We start from the raw sequence: 18,708 nt of genomic DNA on the forward strand, positions 1-18,708 counted from the left end.
ACACGGGGACATACCCAGCCCATCCCACAGCCAGCTGAACGCATGAATCAACCAGGTGCTCACAAGAATCTGAGAACAGGAAATCATAACCTCGTCACCAAATTGTTGGTGGGTCGCAACAGAATCAGCAAAACTTAAAGGGATTCATAAACAGCGATGGATCAGAGTGAACAGGTAGGGTATTTTCTGAATGAGGGTCCCGACACTCCCTGGCTGTTGGAGGTGAGAAGTGTAACAAGGACCAGGCTCAGCGTCACCACTGCTCGTAGGTGCAGACAAACCGTGACTGGGCCATGGCAGCGTGTGTGTGGTCCAGAATATTCTCCACCTTCCGGCCACACCCGTGCACACTGACAGCCTCCCGGGTCGGAGCAGTGATCCACAGGGATGAGAGCAGGCATGAGCACGAAATTCAACACGCACGACACAGGGATAAAACCCAAACACTTTAGTCACACTGTAGAAAGAAACAGGCTGCCCACAAAGAATGGTTGGGAAACATGGAGAGGTTTATTTTTCTTGTTAAAAAGTGTAGGTTACTGATTCATGTGTACAACTCATGTTTCTGGCAGCAGGAGTAATCCTCTAACCTCCCATTCAAAAACGCCACAACCTCAAGCAGTTGAAAGGCACTTAAGTTTTCCCTGCTTTCACTTTATTTGGGACATTCTCAGAGTAAGGAGCTGACTCAGGAAGTTGGAGCATTTCTTTCAAATCTTTACTACTGGTCCTGGGACAAAGTAGCACCCTCTCAATCAGTGTCCACGGTAAGAGTACTGTTTGTCTTTCATTTGTCCTGAAAGATACAAAGTGGGGACATGGGCTACCTGGGCCACTCAAAGCACAAATCATTTAGAAAGCAACACAGAGGCGTCCCTGCCACACTTTTAGTTCTGCTTCCACAGCTGCTCAAAATGATCTCAAGTGTGGCTGCATTTCCTCCTGCTTTCTTCCCAGCCACCTGTGTGCCCTCGCCCGCGGATCTCAGCCCCTGGAGGGGAGCTGCTCGTTGTCACTTGTCATGAGCCTGCACTTGGACAACCTGGGCTTCACATGCAAGTTCAGAATCTCAAACGACCCTGCATCGGCTTGCTCTAATCGTTGTCCAGTGCAGGTCGGACAATACCCTAAATGAAAGTCAGCTCTGAGCTACAAGTGTCAAACAGAGGTGGAGCTGAGTGCGCTGCTGGCGTCTGGAGAGCGCAGGGAAGGAAACCCAATGCCCGGAACTGAAGTGGGTGCTGGTCAGCCCCGCAGAACGGCCACCTCAGAGACATCAACACCTGCAGCAGCGGCCGGGTCTGGGCGGTGGGGTGGCCATGAACGTCTTTAAAGGCCAGCAGCCCTGCACCCCTCTTACCCCCACCTCCAGTGAGGGAGAAAGCACCCGTGTTCTCCCCAAAGCACCTCCAGTGCTAAGAATAGCAAGTGGCAGTGATCCCCTCCTCCCGCTCTACTGCTCTCTGTCCCCTGAGGCTGTCTACCTGCTCGGCTGAAGTGCACTTGGGTTTGGGTTCTAGAAAGGAGGTCATTATAAAGCTGTGTGGAGAGCCCACCCCTAGATGGCCAAGTCACTGGGTCTGGCCCGACTGCTGCTGGAACTGCTGACCTTGCTTGGCGGTCTGGGGTCAGTGGGGAGCAAAGGTGGCACGTGCATCTCCACCACGGTGGTCACTGCTGCCTCCCCCTCGGTGGTCACTGCAGGCTCCCCCTCGTCAGGGGTCACTTCCAATCTGCTGTCTCCCAGGCTGCTGCCGTCCCCAGGCTCCAACAGGACAGGCTCTTTGCTGCCTGCTCTGCCCTCACGAGGGGGTGGTGGTGGGCTACCTGTAGGGGTCAAGGAGGAAGACGTGGACACTGGCAGGAAGGCCTTCCTCCCAGAAATCTGTTGCTTGGCCACCCCCCAGTTTGGCTCAGCCATTAGCAGGTTGTGGCTGCTGTCATATAACATATCAGGGAGGCCTCTCCACCGTGACAGTGCTCTCATGGCGAAGTCTGGTGACGCTGTAGGGACCCTGGGATTGTCTGTGGTCACGGCCTGTCCCGGGGAAGAGGCAGAGTGAGTGTAGTAAGGTGTGAACCCCACGGTACCTGAAAAAGAGTGGGAGAGGGGTGGGGTCACACCCCCAGCGTTTGAGGCCCTCATCCTGAATTCAGAGGCGTCTGGGCTAAAGTGGTTGGTAAGGCCCTGTTTAAGCTTCTTCCAGCCGAGGTGGTAGAGCTCCAGCACATTGAGAAGGAGGGACAGACTGGCCACGGCCAGCATGAAGATGATGAAGATGGTCTTCTCCGTGGGCCTGGAGATGAAGCAGTCTACGGTGTTGGGGCAGGGCGACCGGTCACAGCGGTAGAGTGGCTTCAGCTGAAAGCCATACAGGTAGTACTGACCGACGATGAAGCCCACCTCAAAGAGCGTCTTAAAGACAATGTTGAAGACGTAGGTCCTGAGCAAGGTCCCGGAAATGCGGACCTTGCCCCGGTCATCCCGTACTAGGGGCCTGTCCTGGCCATGGTCACTGTCTCCCTTCAGCTGCTCTTCCCTCTCTTTCTTCTTCTGTTCCCTGCGCACGATATGCAGCACGTGCCCCAGGTAGATGAGGGTGGGCGTGGACACGAAGATTATCTGGAGCACCCAGAAGCGGGTGTGGGAGATGGGGAAGGCCTTGTCGTAGCAGACATTCTCGCAGCCCGGCTGCTGCGTGTTGCAGGTGAAGTCTGACTGCTCGTCTCCCCACACGTCCTCCGCAGCAACTCCCAGCACCAAGATTCTGAAGATGAACAGGACTGTCAGCCAGACCTTGCCGATGACCGTGGAGTGCTCCTGTGCATTCTCCAATAGTTTCCCCAGAAGGCCCCAGTCTCCCATTGCTCAGACTGCCAGCCTGTAAGAGGACACGCTTGTTAATACACAGGTGGGACAGGTGAGCTGTAGTGGAACTGCCTGGAGAGGCATGTGTCCTTGGGCATGGGGGTTGGAAATGTGTCATTGAATGTCTGTTGTCCAATTAGCACGGGATTTGTGGTGCAGAGCTCTCTGCAGGTATGTGTCAGTATGTGTGTCTATGTGTGTGTGTATACGTACATGCATGTATACATGGGCAAGCATGTGAGTACCTCCATGAGAGCACATGTACATGCATGTGCATCACATGGGCATGTGTGGATCTTCATGGGTGTCAGTGTACATGTACATGTGTGTATACATGCATGTGTGTATGCCTGCAAGCAAGCAGATATATATGCATGTGAATTGTGTTTACATGTGCGTAGTGCTGTACACATGTGTGCAAATGTGTAGCCATGTGTTTGTGCATGTGTGCACGTGCATGTGCAATGCATGTGCATATATTATGTGAGTATACATGTGTGTTTGTGTGCAAGTTTATACAAGTAAGCAATGTACATGAGTGCATACACATATATGTGTACATGTGTGACTGTACATGTTGTGTACACACAGGCATGTTTACATGTATTTGCATGTTTGCAAATAGATATATGTGTGTATATGTGTGAATCTGTACATGTGCATATGCAGGAAAGTGACTTGCATGCCCATATGCATGTGTATATGCATATGTGTTGTGTGTATGTGTTCCCCTAGTGTACACGTGTGCTCATACATGGATGTGCATATGCACATGTGTGCCTGTAAGTGCCAATGCTTTAGTGTGCATGTGCATTTACATATATGTTCAGGTACTTGCACATGTACACATGCATATATACACACATGCATGTGTACACCTATGTGTATACATATGTGACTATGTGTACATGTGTGTACACCTAATGTGAGTATACATGTGTTCGTGTAGATGTCCGTATACATGTATTTTATACATGTATCAGGTACATGTATGTGTGTAGATGTCCTTATGCATGTGTGCATGCATGTACATATACATATACATGCAAGTGTCTATAATATACACGGGCACACACATGTTGATTGCATGGACATGTGTACACATATGTGTTCCCGTATGTGACAATGCTTGTACACATGTGCATAGGTGTGAATGTATGTACATATAAAAGTGTGTGTGCATTTGTGTACATGCACATATATACATGTATTGCACTTGTGTGTTCACATGTGTGTGCATCTGTATGTACGTACTATGTGCATGTTTACATGTGTGTATTAGTTTGTGTATAGATGTGTGTGTGGATGAATGTGTGTGACCATGTATCATGTACATGCATGCAAAGTTGTTTGCAGATGTATGTGCATATGTGTATGCATGTACATACGGATGTGCACAAACATGCAAGTACCTATGTATGCACATGCATGCATGTATACATATGTTCTTATGTACATGTAGGTGCCTGTTATTGTACATCTGTGTGCATGTGTCTACACAGACACACACGTATATACATGCACACACATGTTTGTAACACATCCATGTGCATGCACATGTGTTGCTGTGCATGTGTGTAAGTGTGCATTTGTGTGTCTTTGCATGTCTTGCATATCTGCACGTGCATGTATGTGTATGTACCTATATATGTGTGCACATGTATACCTGTGTGTGCATATGTATGTGTGCACATGTACCTATGTGTACATGTAGTTATGTGTGCTTGTTCAGGTGTGTGCATTGCATGTGCTTGTTTCTTCTGTGTGTGTCTGTGCATGTCTCCCACTACTGTCAGACCCAGGGTTAAACCGAGTCTTCACATGGGCATGACAATGAAGTTTATTACCCTACACAAGTGCAACAGAAATGAGACAAGCACAGGTCACTTAACTCACTTCAAAAAAGAGGAAATGAGACCAGGTAGAGAGTTGACCTGCCTAAGGGACACGGACCTCTCCCAGCCTCCAAAGGCCGCCCTGCTCTCTTCCAGGCACGGTCTCTCCAGGAGATCTGGGGCTGCGTGTGCAGTGGGCCAGGCCCCATTCTCATCCTTCCTGTTCATGTGAGATTAGAGCAGCTTTCTCCCCAGTTGCTGCCATGCCCATGCCACCGTCACAACGCTGCCATTTTAACCTGTTACCTCCTCCATCACTGACTTTCTCTTCACTTGGCACATGTGACATAAATGCTTCATTCTCCACACGTCCCCCGGTAGGAGCCCAAGTCTCCACCTGTAAGGTGGGGACGATGGTCATCCTCAGTGGACTGCCTCTCAGATAGAGGGAGGTAAGACCCGTGCGCCATCTTTGTGAGGTGACAGTGCTCCTGGGACACAGAGGACCAAGACCACAAGGTGTCTTCCATGTCACCTCATACCAAACGGGCCAGCTGCTCTAAACGGGAACTAAAGACAGAGCGCCGTGCTCAGGCCCAGTCTGTGCAGCAAGGAAAGTGCGCTGAGCTGTGTGTATACAGACAATCCTCCAGGGGAACAAAAGAAACTCATCGTGTTAAATCTTAAAAGGCTTAAGGTACTAACTGTTATGAATCAGTGTGGAGGCAAATAAACCAAACCTAACTGTACTCCCTGTGATCTAAAAATAGGCCAATGTTAACTCGCTTTTAGAATAAACTTTCTACTCTGTTTGGGCACCTGAGACCTGTAGACAAACCTGAGCCTTCACGTTGCCACCAGCCTCCGTGCCCCACACTGTGAGTGGCATTGGCTCTACTTTGCATGTCCTTAGAAGGTAACACGTCTTCATTTAGAAACTTAATGACAGCTCATGAAACAACCCACCCTCCCGTGAAGGACATCGGATGTCAGGGCACCATTCTGGTCACATCCCGCTTCTCCTCCAAGCTATCCATTCTGACTCTTACCAGACCCACAGCCCTCCCGCTGGGCTCAGAGGGACTCCCATCAGCCCCAGACTGTCATGAGGCCCCTGACTCTGCCCTGCGCCCTAGCCCCTCCCTCCAGTCTGCTGGAGGTCTGTGTCTGGGACACAGGACAAAAGCCCTGCCCAGTGTGCACCTCCCATCAGGACCTGGTGCAGCAGGCTGGGCGGACCAGGGGGAAGAGCCCAGTGCACAGGAGAAGTTCATAGACAGACGTCATGGAAAGTGTAGCACAAGAGTTGAGAGGGTCCGGGCCGAGTCATTGGCCTTGGTGGTGGAAAGGTGGCTGATGAGACTGCACTGCGATCATCTAAGGGCCGGGGAGAAGGGAAAGGGGGCAAAGACCAGCCCTGGGGTACCCCTGCGACTGGAGGCTGAGTCAGAAGGAGGGACATGCCAAGAGCTGCTGGTTAGGAAATGCCAGTTTTAGTTCAGACTGGAATAGAATAGGAACAAAGGTGTGATTCCTACCATAGTGGATTCCCTTTGTAACAATGTATCAAAACTAAAAACATTGGTAGTGTCTTACAAATTGGTGGTCATAAAATGTGGAGTAGGGCTGGGCAATTTAATTTGTATCAACTGTTGGTGATTGCCTGGAACACTGTTTAGTAGGATTTTGAGGATTGCATGTTGGCTTAGCCAGAAAAAATTCCATGTTCAATTAGTAGCATCTGCTAGGGTTTGGTATGGGGTCGCGGTGGCTTAAATGCCATGTTTCTCCATCCCTGCCTTGGCACAAATCTACAAGGACATGGTAGGCTGAACTAGTCACATATGATACAGTGAAAGGGGGCGTATTTAGTTATCTTTTTAGCCAGCGGAAATACTCCATTATTTTCTTTTATCCCTTACCTGCCTATTTCAAGCTTTCACACTCAAGACAGTAATATCCCAATGTCACAAGACCTAGGCTATTGTCTTACGTACTTATCACACCTTTTTCATAATTTTGGTCTGATTCTTGACAAAGGACATAGAATTCAAAATAAATTTGTAAAAATAACAAAAGACCTTGAGCGGCCAGTTAGCTCAGTTGGTTAGAGTGCAGTGCTCTTAACAACAAGGTTGCCGGTTCGATCCCTGCATGGGCCACTGTGAGCTGCGTCCTCCGCATCTAGATTGAAACAACTACTTGACTTAGAGCTGATGGGTCCTGGAAAAACACACTTAAAAAAAAATAATAAAAATAAATAAATAAATAAATAAATAAAAGACCTTTCTTCTTCTACTGTGTGGAGTTAACCCCAACGTAGCTTTGTCTGAGCTTGTGAGATTACAGGGTAAGATGGACACCAGGCTTTTACAAGCTGGTCCAGGGTCACAGCAATGTGGAAAAGCTCACTCAGAGCTGAGCATGGAAGGAAAAAACTGGAACCTTTGAATTTGCAGGTTAAATAACATGTGACATTTGTGTTCCATCTTCAGAAGGAAACAGCTGAAGGCTCCCCAGGATAATCACACCAACTGGCAGGACACCCAATGGAGAGGGTTCTAGATCCACGTGACCCCGGGTAGCACAGGTTCCCTATTGTGATCTTCAAAGTTCTCTCAACAAGTTTTTGCCTTTTGTTTCTCAAGTGAAATTTAGGTACAGCTTGTCAAGTTACTCAAAAATCTGAGGCGTGATTTTGACTGGAATTGCATTCAATTGATAGATGAATCAAATTACTTCTTTAGGGCCGGCCCGGTGGCTCAGGCGGTTAGAGCTCCATGCTCCTAACTCCGAAGGCTGCCGGTTCGATTCCCACATGGGCCAGTGGGCTCTCAACCATAAGGCTGCCTGTTCGATTCCTCGAGTCCCGCAAGGGATGGTGGGCTCTGCCCCCTGCAACTAAGATTGAACACGGCACCTTGAGCTGAGCTGCCTCCCAGATGGCTGTTGGTTGGAGCGTGGGCTCTCAACCACAAGGTTGCCGGTTCAACTCCTCGAGTCCCGCAAGGGATGGTGGGCAGCACCCCCTGCAACTACGATTGAACTCTGTACCTTGAGCTGAGCTCCCAGATGGCTCAGTTGGTTGGAGCGTGTCCTCTCAACCACAAGGTTGCCGGTTGGACTCCCGCAAGGGATGGTGGGCTGCGCCCCCGGCAACTAGAAAACAGCAACTGGACGTGGAGCTGAGCTGCGCCCTCCACAACTAAGACTGAAAAGATAACAACTTGAAGCTGAACAGCACACTCCACAACTAAGATTTGAAGGACAACAACTTGACTTGGAAAAAAAAAAAGGCCTGAAAGTACACACTGTTCCCCAATAAAGTCCTGTTCCCCTTCCCCAATAAAATAAATAAATAAATAAAAATAAAAATAAAAATGTAAAAAGCCAGTTCTTTAAAAAAAAAAAATTACTTCTTTATAGTCCAGTTTCCCCACAATAAGCACTGCCAACTACTGACGCAGACCAAGTATCCTGGCTCTCAGCAGGGTTTTAGGGCGCTGCCCTCAGGTCTCACACGCCTCCCGTCAGATTCACTCCTAGATGCTGTATAGTTGTTCTAATCATTTGTTCTAAAGAACTTTGCTCATTACACTTTCTGATTGCTTATCCCTGGTACTTAGGGACTTCAGCTTTACATAGTGATCTTAGAAACAGCAACCTGTTGGCAAGCCCTTACTAGTTCTCGTAGTTTGGACAGTCCTCTGGACTTCTATGGAAGACACACAATCACATCATCTGCTATGAAGGACAAGTTGGTGTCTCCCTCTCCTAATTTGCATTCCTGCTATTCTTTTTCTTGTCTTCTTGTACTGACCAGGATTTTTAGCACAATGTGGACCAATGTTTTTGTAGTATTATTGGATTTTCCTGTGAAACTATTTTAACCTGAAAAATCATAAATTCTCTAATAAGCTTGTATAAGAATCTCCTATAAAAGAGTTTGGGACTAATAGCATTTTTTGAGGGTATTGGGGGGAAGAGTTGATTACAAATTCAATTTCGTTAACTGTCATTGACATATGAAAGTTTGTTATTAAGTGAATTTTTATCATTTATATCTTTTAGAAAATGTTCCATTCCATCTCAGTTTCAAATTTATTGGCATAAAATTATTCATGGCATTTTATTATGATTTAGAAACTCTATGATATTTGCAGTTAGCTTCCTTTGGTTCCAAATATGATTTATTTTAGCTTTCTAAAATAGCAGTCTTTCTGGAAGTTTTTCTTTTATTAATGAACAAACTTTGATATGTTTGAAAAAGAATGGAGGTTTATTTTGTTATTTTTTCCAATGTCTTATCACATATGGTATATTCATGATATATAGAATGAACCTACAAAAATATTCCTATGGATCTTTTAAATAGATGTAGATTTTAGTATTTATTATTATTATTATTATTATTATAAAATACACTCTACAATGTAAGCATATCCTTTATTTTAGTGTAACATTGTATATTTTCAGGGCATTCCTTCCCTAATTTTAAATAGAAAAATACATGGGTTTTATTTACTGAACTTTTGAATAATCTGATATCTGGCAAGAAATATCACTCTCATCCAGAACCCACTGAGTTAGTGAAGTTCTAAAGTTCTAATTTTCCAACTTCTTCATTAATAATTCTAAAGTGCTGCTGGTATTATGTAGTTTTATTGTCAGAGAATAAATCTCTAGAAACAGAAAATTATTACTAAGTTCTATTTTTAATCTACTTATTTTATTTATTAAATAAGAATGCATGGAAAGCACTTATAATAGTGCCTGCCATTCATTTCTTCTTTTTCTTCTTCTTCTTCTTACTATTATTATTATCCTATATTTTCTTTTTTGTGTTGGGATTTTAATCAGTTTTGAATACCCGAAAAGTCATATGTACTTAAGTTTGTATTTGGCTAAGGTTAATATAGTTAACACTCTTCGTCTTTAGTCAAAGGGAAGAACTCATCAGTTTTTCTTTTGTTTTTGACCTTCTGTAACTTAAAAGCTTAGTGGGAGTTAATTTTAAGTTGGAAGCAATTTGAACAACTGTGCTAGTTTGAAAACAAACGTCTTCAATGTTATATATTCAAGAATGGCAAAATTAAACACACACATAACTTTTTATCCACAGTATTCTTCTTGAAATACTCTAAATAAAGTAATCATTCCCTCCAGAAATCAGGATTAAATCATCCTTTCCACAATTAGTGTGCTAACATTAAGCTAGAACATTAACAGCCAGTCCAGTTTCAGTTCAATTGACAGAAAAACGTGGATAGTCTGGAGTGGAACTGGAACCCTGGCTGTCTTCCAGGATGACTCCTGCCACACCTGGTTTCCTTTCCAACCCTCCAAATATTTCCCCCCGCTGCATTACCCTCAACTTTCTCCTGCCATTTAGTAAATTAATAAGGTTTTTAAGTGACTTCTCAGAAAGACCTACGAATACCATCAGAAATTTTCACTTACCAAACGTTTTATTTATACATTTCAGTGATGCATTAGTCGTAACATGTTTCAACATTAGTCCTCAAAGTTTTAATAATTGAGTAATTTAAGAAAGTCAATACCCTTAAATTAAAAATAAATTCACCTGTACACCACTTTATGAAGGGTGGCTTGGGCAGGGTAAATTACAATAAGGGAAATTACAAGGGTGCTTTGGTGCACCACGGCTCTGAACAGGACCAACTTTAGCCCATTTGAAGAGTAGAACACACACTGACTTCGTAACCACAGCACGGTCGGTTATAAGGTATTTTCGTCATACAATTCCAAATCACATCCTTCAGGAATCTTACTCATTATCCCTGGGAGAAATATGGACTCATAGCAGTTTAGCGCTAGAAGAATCTCAGAAGTGGTTTATCCTCTTCATTTTATAGATTGGGAAATGGAGCCCAGAGAGGAGTGGTGATTTGGCCCACAGAGCTGAAGCCAGCTGGACAATGCCAGGCCCAGGGTAGCTTCCCCTCCATATGACTACATGGGATTAGGCACCAGGTCGACTGTTCAGATGACAACAGTTATCTTTTGAGTTATAGCTGTCTACCACACTTTAAAACATATGTTTGGAAACATGGCTTAAAGTACATTTTAAGCTTTTGCTCTTGTCTTCCAGTCCAGAGTGTTTAAATTTGTTAAATATTAGTGATATGCTAACAACACTCCACTTACTTCATCGTATAAATTGGAATTACTATTTCAAAGGGAATTCAGGTATTATCTTTACTCTTGCTTAGTGAGCAAAACATCACATTCTTATAATCATGGTGTTTTATTACTCTATATCACTGACAAATCACATCTGTCAAAATGTTTTCTATTTTTGCAGAAATAATAATTTCTATAGTATACATATAATTTCACCTTTTTTATTCAACTCTACTTCTATTAGTACATAACCAGAAATCTCTTCTATGTTCTAGAAAAAAAAGATTCATTTTAAAGCTAATAGGAAATCAACTCTCATGAATAAATGAGCACTAATTCATGGAGATAATCAGGTGTTCTGAATGAAAAAAATTAAGTGATTTTTATATTTAGTGTCATTAGCTTGTTAACAGTAAATCTAAAGAAAATCACTAATTCTTCAAATTAAAGAAAGTAAGAGTGAAGAAACTGTTGACATCAACAATTACTAAGATATTTGAAGATGCAGAGATTTTAAAAAGGAAGCAGTAAAGTACTAACTTAATTATCATGATGGAGAATTTTCCACCACTGTAAAAATAAAGATTAAGATGAAAGTTTATCACTATTTTATTGCCTTTAAACATTACATTGAAATTGCAAAAACATACTGCTTTTAGAGACACATATATACTGTATATAGTCACATGTATTGGATTTTTTTTCCCCTCTTCAATTTAGGAAACATTTATCAAACACCTATATGTGTGTGGCACTGTGTTATGCACTGAGGATACCAAAATAATTAGGATATGGTCCTTACCCTCAGGGAGTTCATTCACAATCTATGGCAGAGGCAGACTTATAAAAAACTGATCAAAATATAATATGACAAGTGTTACATAGTGTTGGTAATGGCCATGATGCGGTGGAGGGGTGGGAGGAGGAGATTGTACGTTAATCAAGACAGAACCAGGGTTTCTGTATAGGATAAAATGCTTCTCAAAGTCCTTTCCACTATCTAGAATGTTCTGATAACATAACATTTTAGTACATTGCACAAGCTATGTGTTTACCAATGTGTGATACTGAAGTAAAATCCTAAAAACATGTATATCCTATTTATTCTGTGTTAGGTGCATATTCTAGTAATGGTAACATGTTAATTTTAGTTTAAATTCTTTACATGCATGAGGCTTTATAAAATGGCTGTGATAAATACAGATAATTAATTTTAAGTTTCAAACATATAGTGTAAAATTATTTTTGTTAAGAAAATGAACACCGCTTAAAATGTAAGTAACATTCAAGGAAACTGTCAAAATTCTCTTTCTCATTAGCAAACCATGAAATTTTGTTACAAGCCATTATTTCAAGACAGCTGTGAGCCAGGCAACTTTTGATGGTTAACCTACCTGGCACTGCCTCATTGACATAGCAGTGAGGCTTTTGTGGATTACATTACAGGAACATGTGCATCTCCCTTATCTCAACGTGAACCAAACTGTGCACCAATAGAATAATTGCCAAATTAGTTGATGTTTACTTTGAACACACTGACCCTTGGGAAATGAATTCCCTTTTTCCTCATTATTATTTATGTCTGTTTGGCAATACTTCTCATAGCCCACAGATGATCTGCCAGTGAAATGACCCACAGATCTTAAGTCACCATCGTTTTTAATTCATGGGTCACGGAGACCAAGGTATTATTCAAATCTGGGCTGTTTGTATATTACCAATTTTAAATGGCATACTTTGGCGATATCTTGATTTACAAAGAAAAAAGAGAGAAACCTCACTTATCTCTAAAGCCTGGGTTACAAATATTCATAACCCAGAGCTCTGCATCCTAGGACCAGTTCTGTCCACTAGAGCGCAGACAACAAAGCAGGCGTGCCTGCCGCCTACTGTCAGGACAGCCCCTAAAAGACAGGCTCACTGTCAGTCAGAGAAGCGCACTTGAACGCACTGTAACCAGGATATAGGTCAAGAGTCGGGTCCCGGCACTTATCGCTAAAGGCTTTCTCTAAAAACAACTTTAAAACGTTTCTTAAAGGGATGTGGGGTAGGTGACATCGTTCTTAACAATACCAAGGATCTGAGCGGAGACCCTAGAGCTGTCGGACCGGCGGGAGTCCCTCTGTCCTTCCCTCCCCTTCGTCTGTGTGGCCACTGAGCGCTCAGGGGTCTACATCGTTCTGGGCGTCTCAGACCTGAAGCTTCAGAGCAAATGCTGCACCCCTACCCGAGGGAGACACTCCCAGGAGAGCATGCCCCTCCTCTCCCCCGCACACACCCCCAGCCCCCCCAGGAAAGCCTTCACTCAGCTGAGAACCCAGCTCTGCAGGGACCTCCAGCCGCCCAGGGACCTCAGTTACCCCGAAGGGTCCTCAGAAGGTCCCCAAGCCGCTGTCCAGTCTGCTGCGCCCACAATTTCCCAGATTCCCAGCAGAATTCCCAGGGGCCCGTTTCCAGCCAGCGATCCGGGGTTCTGGATCCCGCGCGCCCCCTCACACCCCGCGACGTGCTTACCGGTTCCACCCGCCTGCGCTCCACGGATTAGGGCTCCCACGGTTCAGGACCGAGACTTTTCTCTACTCGTGCGCCCCACGACGGAGCCCGGGCGGCCATCCCTGCGGCCCAGAGCGCCGCGGCCAGGCCGCAGTCCCCAACGCGTCGACCAGGATCCCCCCACCCGCCCCGGAGCGCCTGGGAATCCCGGCTCCCACCGCGGGCCACTCCCTGTACCCATTGAGCTCCGCCTCCCGCGCCCGCTCCCCTTCTACACACCTCCTGGCCTGGCATTCCACAGCCTCACACCTACCCGGCACCTGCACCCACACCTCCACCTGCATTCAAACTCGCATCCACCTGCAACTGCATCCCACCGGTCTCCTTCCGCGATGGGAACCAGACCACCCCCCCACCCCCACCCCCACCCGCACCTGGGCTAGCAGGGAGCCCGGCCCTGGTGGCTGCTGGCCCTGAGAGCGGAGGGGTGACCCGGGGGCGAACGGCCCGACCAGGTGACGCCCGTCCTCCCTGCCTGTGGTTCTTGGGAGCTACCGGTGAGGACGTGGGTGCAGACAGCCGCCCGGGTGGCCCCCTTCCCCAGCCCGAGGTGCGGACTGGAGGGCGCCGCAGATGCGGTTGGGACGCGGGCGGGGCGCTGGGGACGCAGCCCCGAGGACTATAAATAGCGCAGACAGCTTGGCTCGGGTCAAGCACACTAGCAGCGCCACAGTCAGAGGGCTTCTTGTGCTTTTAACAGTTTATTTCCATGTGCTTGAGACTTGGCCCCGCGAAGGAGACTGGAGGGTCCCCCGGGGACCCCCGTTCCCACTGGTCCCAGAGACCTTGCAGGACCTCAGCCTAATCTGCTGTCCTCCGCTTGGGGTTTAAGGTCTGTCTTCTTTCCTCTTCAGGGCTGACATCACCCCACTTCACAGGGAACCTGGGACACAGGCCACCAGCAAGGAAGGACCCGTCCCCGCCTGTGACTGTCCCACTCCCCTAGAACGCTCTGCATTGTGGTCGCTCCCCAGGGTCCAGCCAGCCTGGACCCACGCAGGGACTTTCAGAGATATCAGGGGACTGAACTCCGCTGGCCCCTCTAACAGCTGGAAATGAGCTCAGAAGTCCCTTTGCAGGAACGGGGCAGAACCGGAGTCTCTGGCCCTTATCGCTAAAGGATTTCTTTAAAAAACAAAACAAACAAACAAAAACTTTAAAAATGTTTCTTAAAGGGATATAGGGAGGCGACATCGTTCCTAACAACCCCAAGGGACTGAATGTAGAGCCTGACGCTGCTGGACGGCGGGGGGGGGGGGGGGGGGGAATCTCTTCCTCCTCCTGCACAGCTGTGTGGCCACTGAGTGCTCCAGGGTCTACATAGTCCTGGGACCCCTCCGACATGAAGTTCTAGAGTAAGTGCTGCACCCCTACCGGAGGGAGACGCCCCCAGGAGAGCATTCCCCACCACACACATCCCCAGCCTCCCGCCGCCTCCAAGGAAAGCCTTCATTCCGCTGAGAACCCAGCTCTGCAGGGACCTCCAGGCCCCCAGGGACCTCAGTTACCTCGAAGGATTCTCAGAAGGTCCCCAAGCCGCTGTGCAGCCCTGTTGAGCCCATGGCTTCCCAAAGATCTCCAGCAGAATTCCCAGGGGCTGGTTTCCAGCGGTCCAGGTTTCCCGCCTATCACCCCACCCCACCCAGCGCCCTTACCGGCTCCTCTGGTTAGCGCTGCTCTGAGTAGGACTCCCGATCCTGACTGAGACTTTCTCCACCTGTACCTGTGCGGGACTGCGCCAGGTAACGGCAGACTACACTGCCGGCCACACCCTAGCCCACCCTGCTCCGCCTTCCACGACCTCACACTTGGAGTGCACGTGCACCCGCATCGCCAAACCCACCCGCATCCCACCTGCACCCGCATCCCTATCGCCACCTGCACCCGCAGCATCCCCGCACCCTCACCTCAGTTGGGAGCAGCCCCAGCCTCCCCACACCCGGCACGTAGGCCGGGCAGGGTGCCCAGCCCAGGTGGCTGCCGCCCCTGACACCTGCGGGTAGGAGCAGGAGCTCAAGGCCTGCTCACTCCTGTGCCCTGACAGGGGAGGAAAGGGGCAGGGGCCAGTGACCCCAGGGGCTGTGGTTCTCTGACAACTAAGGGGATACGAGGGGCCCTTGGTTCTGGTGGCTCCTCTCCCCTGACAGCGGAGGGGTGACCCGGAGACGCACAACACAGCCCAGGTGACACCCGACCTCCCGAGACTTCTGGGCGCTCCCGGCAGGCTCCCGAGTGCAGACCGCGGGACGGGCGGCTCCCTCCCCTGGCCCGGGGCGCGGACCTGCACGCGCAGCAGGTGCGGTCCCGCCAATAGCCAGGCTCTGGGGACGCAGCCCCGGGGTATATAAATAGCGCCCCCAGCCTGGTTCGAGTCAAGCACGCTCAGTGGGGTCGTAGTCACAGGGCTTCCCGTGTTTTTAAGCATTTGTTTCTACACGCTTGAGACTTGGCACCGCCAAGGTGAACGGAGGATCCCACGGGGTCCCTCGTTCGCACTGGTCCTGGTGACCCTGCGGGACCTCAGCCTAACCTGCTGTCCTCCGCTTGGGGGTTTAAGGTCTGTCTTCTTTCCTCCTCAGGACTGACATCACCCCACTTCACAGGGAACCTGGGACACAGGCCACCAGCAAGGAAGGACCCGTCCCCGCCTGTGACTGTCCCACTCCCCTAGAATGCTCTGCATTGTGGTCGCTCCCCAGGGTCCAGCCAGCCTGGACCCACGCAGGGACTTTCAGAGATATCAGGGGACTGAACTCCGCTGGCCCCTCTAACAGCTGGAAATGAGCTCAGAACTCCCTTTGCGAGGCAGGATTCACTGCAGGAACGGGGCAGAACCAGAGTCTCTGGTCTTTTCAAATCCCCAGGGAGCGTCTTCCAGTGGGCTGCCTGCCCTGGGGCTGCGAGCCGTTCTGATTAGCAGTCCCCCTGCCCTGGAGAGCTTACCTGTTCAGGTGTGCCAAGGAGAAGAACACAGCGTCCACAGGCAATCTGAGACCTCTTCCCCTTGGAACTCGAGGTGTATGTGTGTAGTAGGTGGTAGTTTTGTAGACTCCATGTCCTTAAGTTGAGAAATATATTCTAGAAGGTCTTCAGATATTCTATTCTTTCTGAGAAGTACGATATTAGTTTATTTGTTTTTTCTTGATCACAAAAGATCTGAAAGTTCGTAACACTTGTAGTCTCCTTACAGCTATTATTGGGATTCCAAAGGGGAATATGGAAATAATGCATTGCAATTATTTTAAACTTTTCGTTAAAATATGGAGTTGAAATGATTTGTGTTGAAAAGTAATTGCCGCCGTGTAGAGTAAAAAGAGGAAGCCTAATATGTCAGCCCTGCCCAGAAGTCTCAGTATGAGCACCCGGTGTGTATGTTCCACTCTCAGTTCTCTGCCACAGAAAGAGTGTTTCCTGGAGGTCTTCAAGAGCAAAAGCGAAGTCATGGAAATGGCAGGGTTTTACCAGGAAAAGACCTCAGACTACTGGTTAGATTGGCCTCTTCCGTTTCTTTGAGAAGCTGAATAACCCATCAAGGACTCTTTCTGCCACTTGGTAATATGACTGGGTGACTGGTTTCTCAGAGTCCAGGGTCCAGACCAGAACCTACAGTGGCAGGGAAGCCGCTCGCTGCTGCCACCTGCTGTCAGCAGATGTCACTGCAGGGCGCTGCCTCCTTCCAGTCCCCTGGGCCCACTCAGCCATGGGGGCCCATCCAGCACCAGCCCCCTTATGACAGTCCTGCCACTGCATGGGCACATCCACCCTCCATAAAGCCTGACTGCTCCCCTGGCTCTGCAGTTTGTATTTCCAGTTTGGGGGTATCATGCCATTGTTGCTTTGTTCGGGTAACCGGAAAATAAATGAAAAACAAAACACCCATACACATATACGACTTCCTCTCACAGTGGTACAATGAGCGATATGAGCAAACTCCCATAATCTCTGGTTACCGTCAGTGCATTTGCACAAGGTTCTTATGTAGGTTTTCCCTCGGGTTTCTGTCCTTTGGATTTTGGAATCTCACCACCTAGGACTGTAAATGCCACAGTCACATGACTTCTTACTCATCACTCAGCTGTGGGGGGATCATTCATTTTAAAAAGCATTTGAAGTCATCATCTAATGTGAACACAGCAACTCTTTAAACTTGCAGTGTCTTTTGCTTTATTTCCCTTAAAATGTTGGGGGAAAATTCCACTCACATTTTTCAGGCCCCTTATTAATTGTGAAATCTACATTTCCAAACTGAAAATGTAGGTCTAGGGCAATTTTGACTCACAAGAACTCAAGAAAGCAGGAGTTTTCCCATTTGCCTGCTGTTTGCAAAAGAGAGACATGTCACTTTGAACAGAGGTTTGCACAGCCACACTCCCAGCGTCACTGTTCACAGTGGCTGATGGTGGAAGCGACCCCAGTGTCCAAGCACAGATGCTGGGGAAACACAGTGTGGTCTATACGTACCATGGATGTTATTCAGCCCTAGAAAGGAAGGAAATCCTGTCACCTGCTACGTCGTGTGTGAACCCGGGGGACATTATGCTCAGTGCAATAAGCCAGTCACAGGACAAGCACTGTGTGATCCCATTTCCATGAGGCCCCAGAGCAGTCAGGTCATAGGGACACAGAGTGGATTGGTGGGTGCTGGGGGGTTGGGGGAGGGGAAATGGGGGAATTAGTGTTTAATGGGAACAGTTTCAGTTTGGGTAGATGGAAAGTTCTGGAGATGGATGGTGGGGATGTTTGCACAATACCATGAATGTACTCGAAAATGTACCCTTAAAATTTGTTAATATGATAAATTTTATGTTATGTATACCTTACCATAATTTTTTAAAGTGGGCAAAAGATACATCTCTTTTCTCAACACAGGAGACGATGGATGGTCTCCACTGAAAGACGCTGACTGACCATAAAAAGTTAAAAAGTATTCTGGACTCAAGCACACATCAAACATTGCTAATGTCTGTGTCCCATTTTATTAGGGCTATAATGCACCTAAACGCATCCCTAAGCCCATATGGACATTAACCATAAACATTAATAAGACATGTCTGAGCACACAGCTGAGTCTTCCCTGCTCCGTCAGAAACAGTCACATTCAAATCTGGTCAAGTCAGTTAAGGAAGAAACACCAGAATGTCACCCTGCCTCCAATCCTGGTGGCAGGCTGGAAGTGACCTTTCCTAAGCTCAGAAATATTCAGAGTGCTCTCTGCAGCACGTACCAGGTAGGAGAAAGGAAAAATGGACACACACTCTCTGTGTAGCTCAAACCGTAATAGTCACTGTTACGTTACTGCAACCTTGG

The 18,708-nt window shown here is 47.4% G+C and overlaps 1 protein-coding gene across 2 annotated transcripts; it reads right to left on the bottom strand.

Annotated features, from left to right (window-relative positions):
* Positions 1 to 541: 541 nt before the first annotated feature.
* On the bottom strand, positions 542 to 13,547 carry LOC109457004 (gap junction alpha-3 protein). Of its 2 annotated transcripts, XM_074331572.1 has the most exons (3): positions 13,363 to 13,547; positions 1,610 to 2,882; positions 542 to 796 (listed from the first exon to the last, which is right to left on the bottom strand). In XM_074331572.1, exons 2-3 carry the CDS (start codon positions 2,864 to 2,866, stop codon positions 788 to 790), a joined length of 1,266 nt encoding a protein of 421 aa, XP_074187673.1. In that variant the 5' UTR covers positions 2,867 to 2,882; positions 13,363 to 13,547; the 3' UTR covers positions 542 to 787. The 2 variants fall into 2 exon arrangements, with proteins under 2 accessions (XP_074187673.1, XP_074187672.1); XM_074331571.1 differs by lacking the exon at positions 542 to 796 and having other exon boundaries at positions 803 to 2,882.
* Between the last annotated feature and the right edge of the window lie 5,161 nt (positions 13,548 to 18,708).

The sequence above is a fragment of the Rhinolophus sinicus genome, linkage group LG04 (genome assembly GCF_036562045.2).
Source record: "Rhinolophus sinicus isolate RSC01 linkage group LG04, ASM3656204v1, whole genome shotgun sequence".
Lineage (NCBI taxonomy): Eukaryota > Metazoa > Chordata > Mammalia > Chiroptera > Rhinolophidae > Rhinolophus > Rhinolophus sinicus.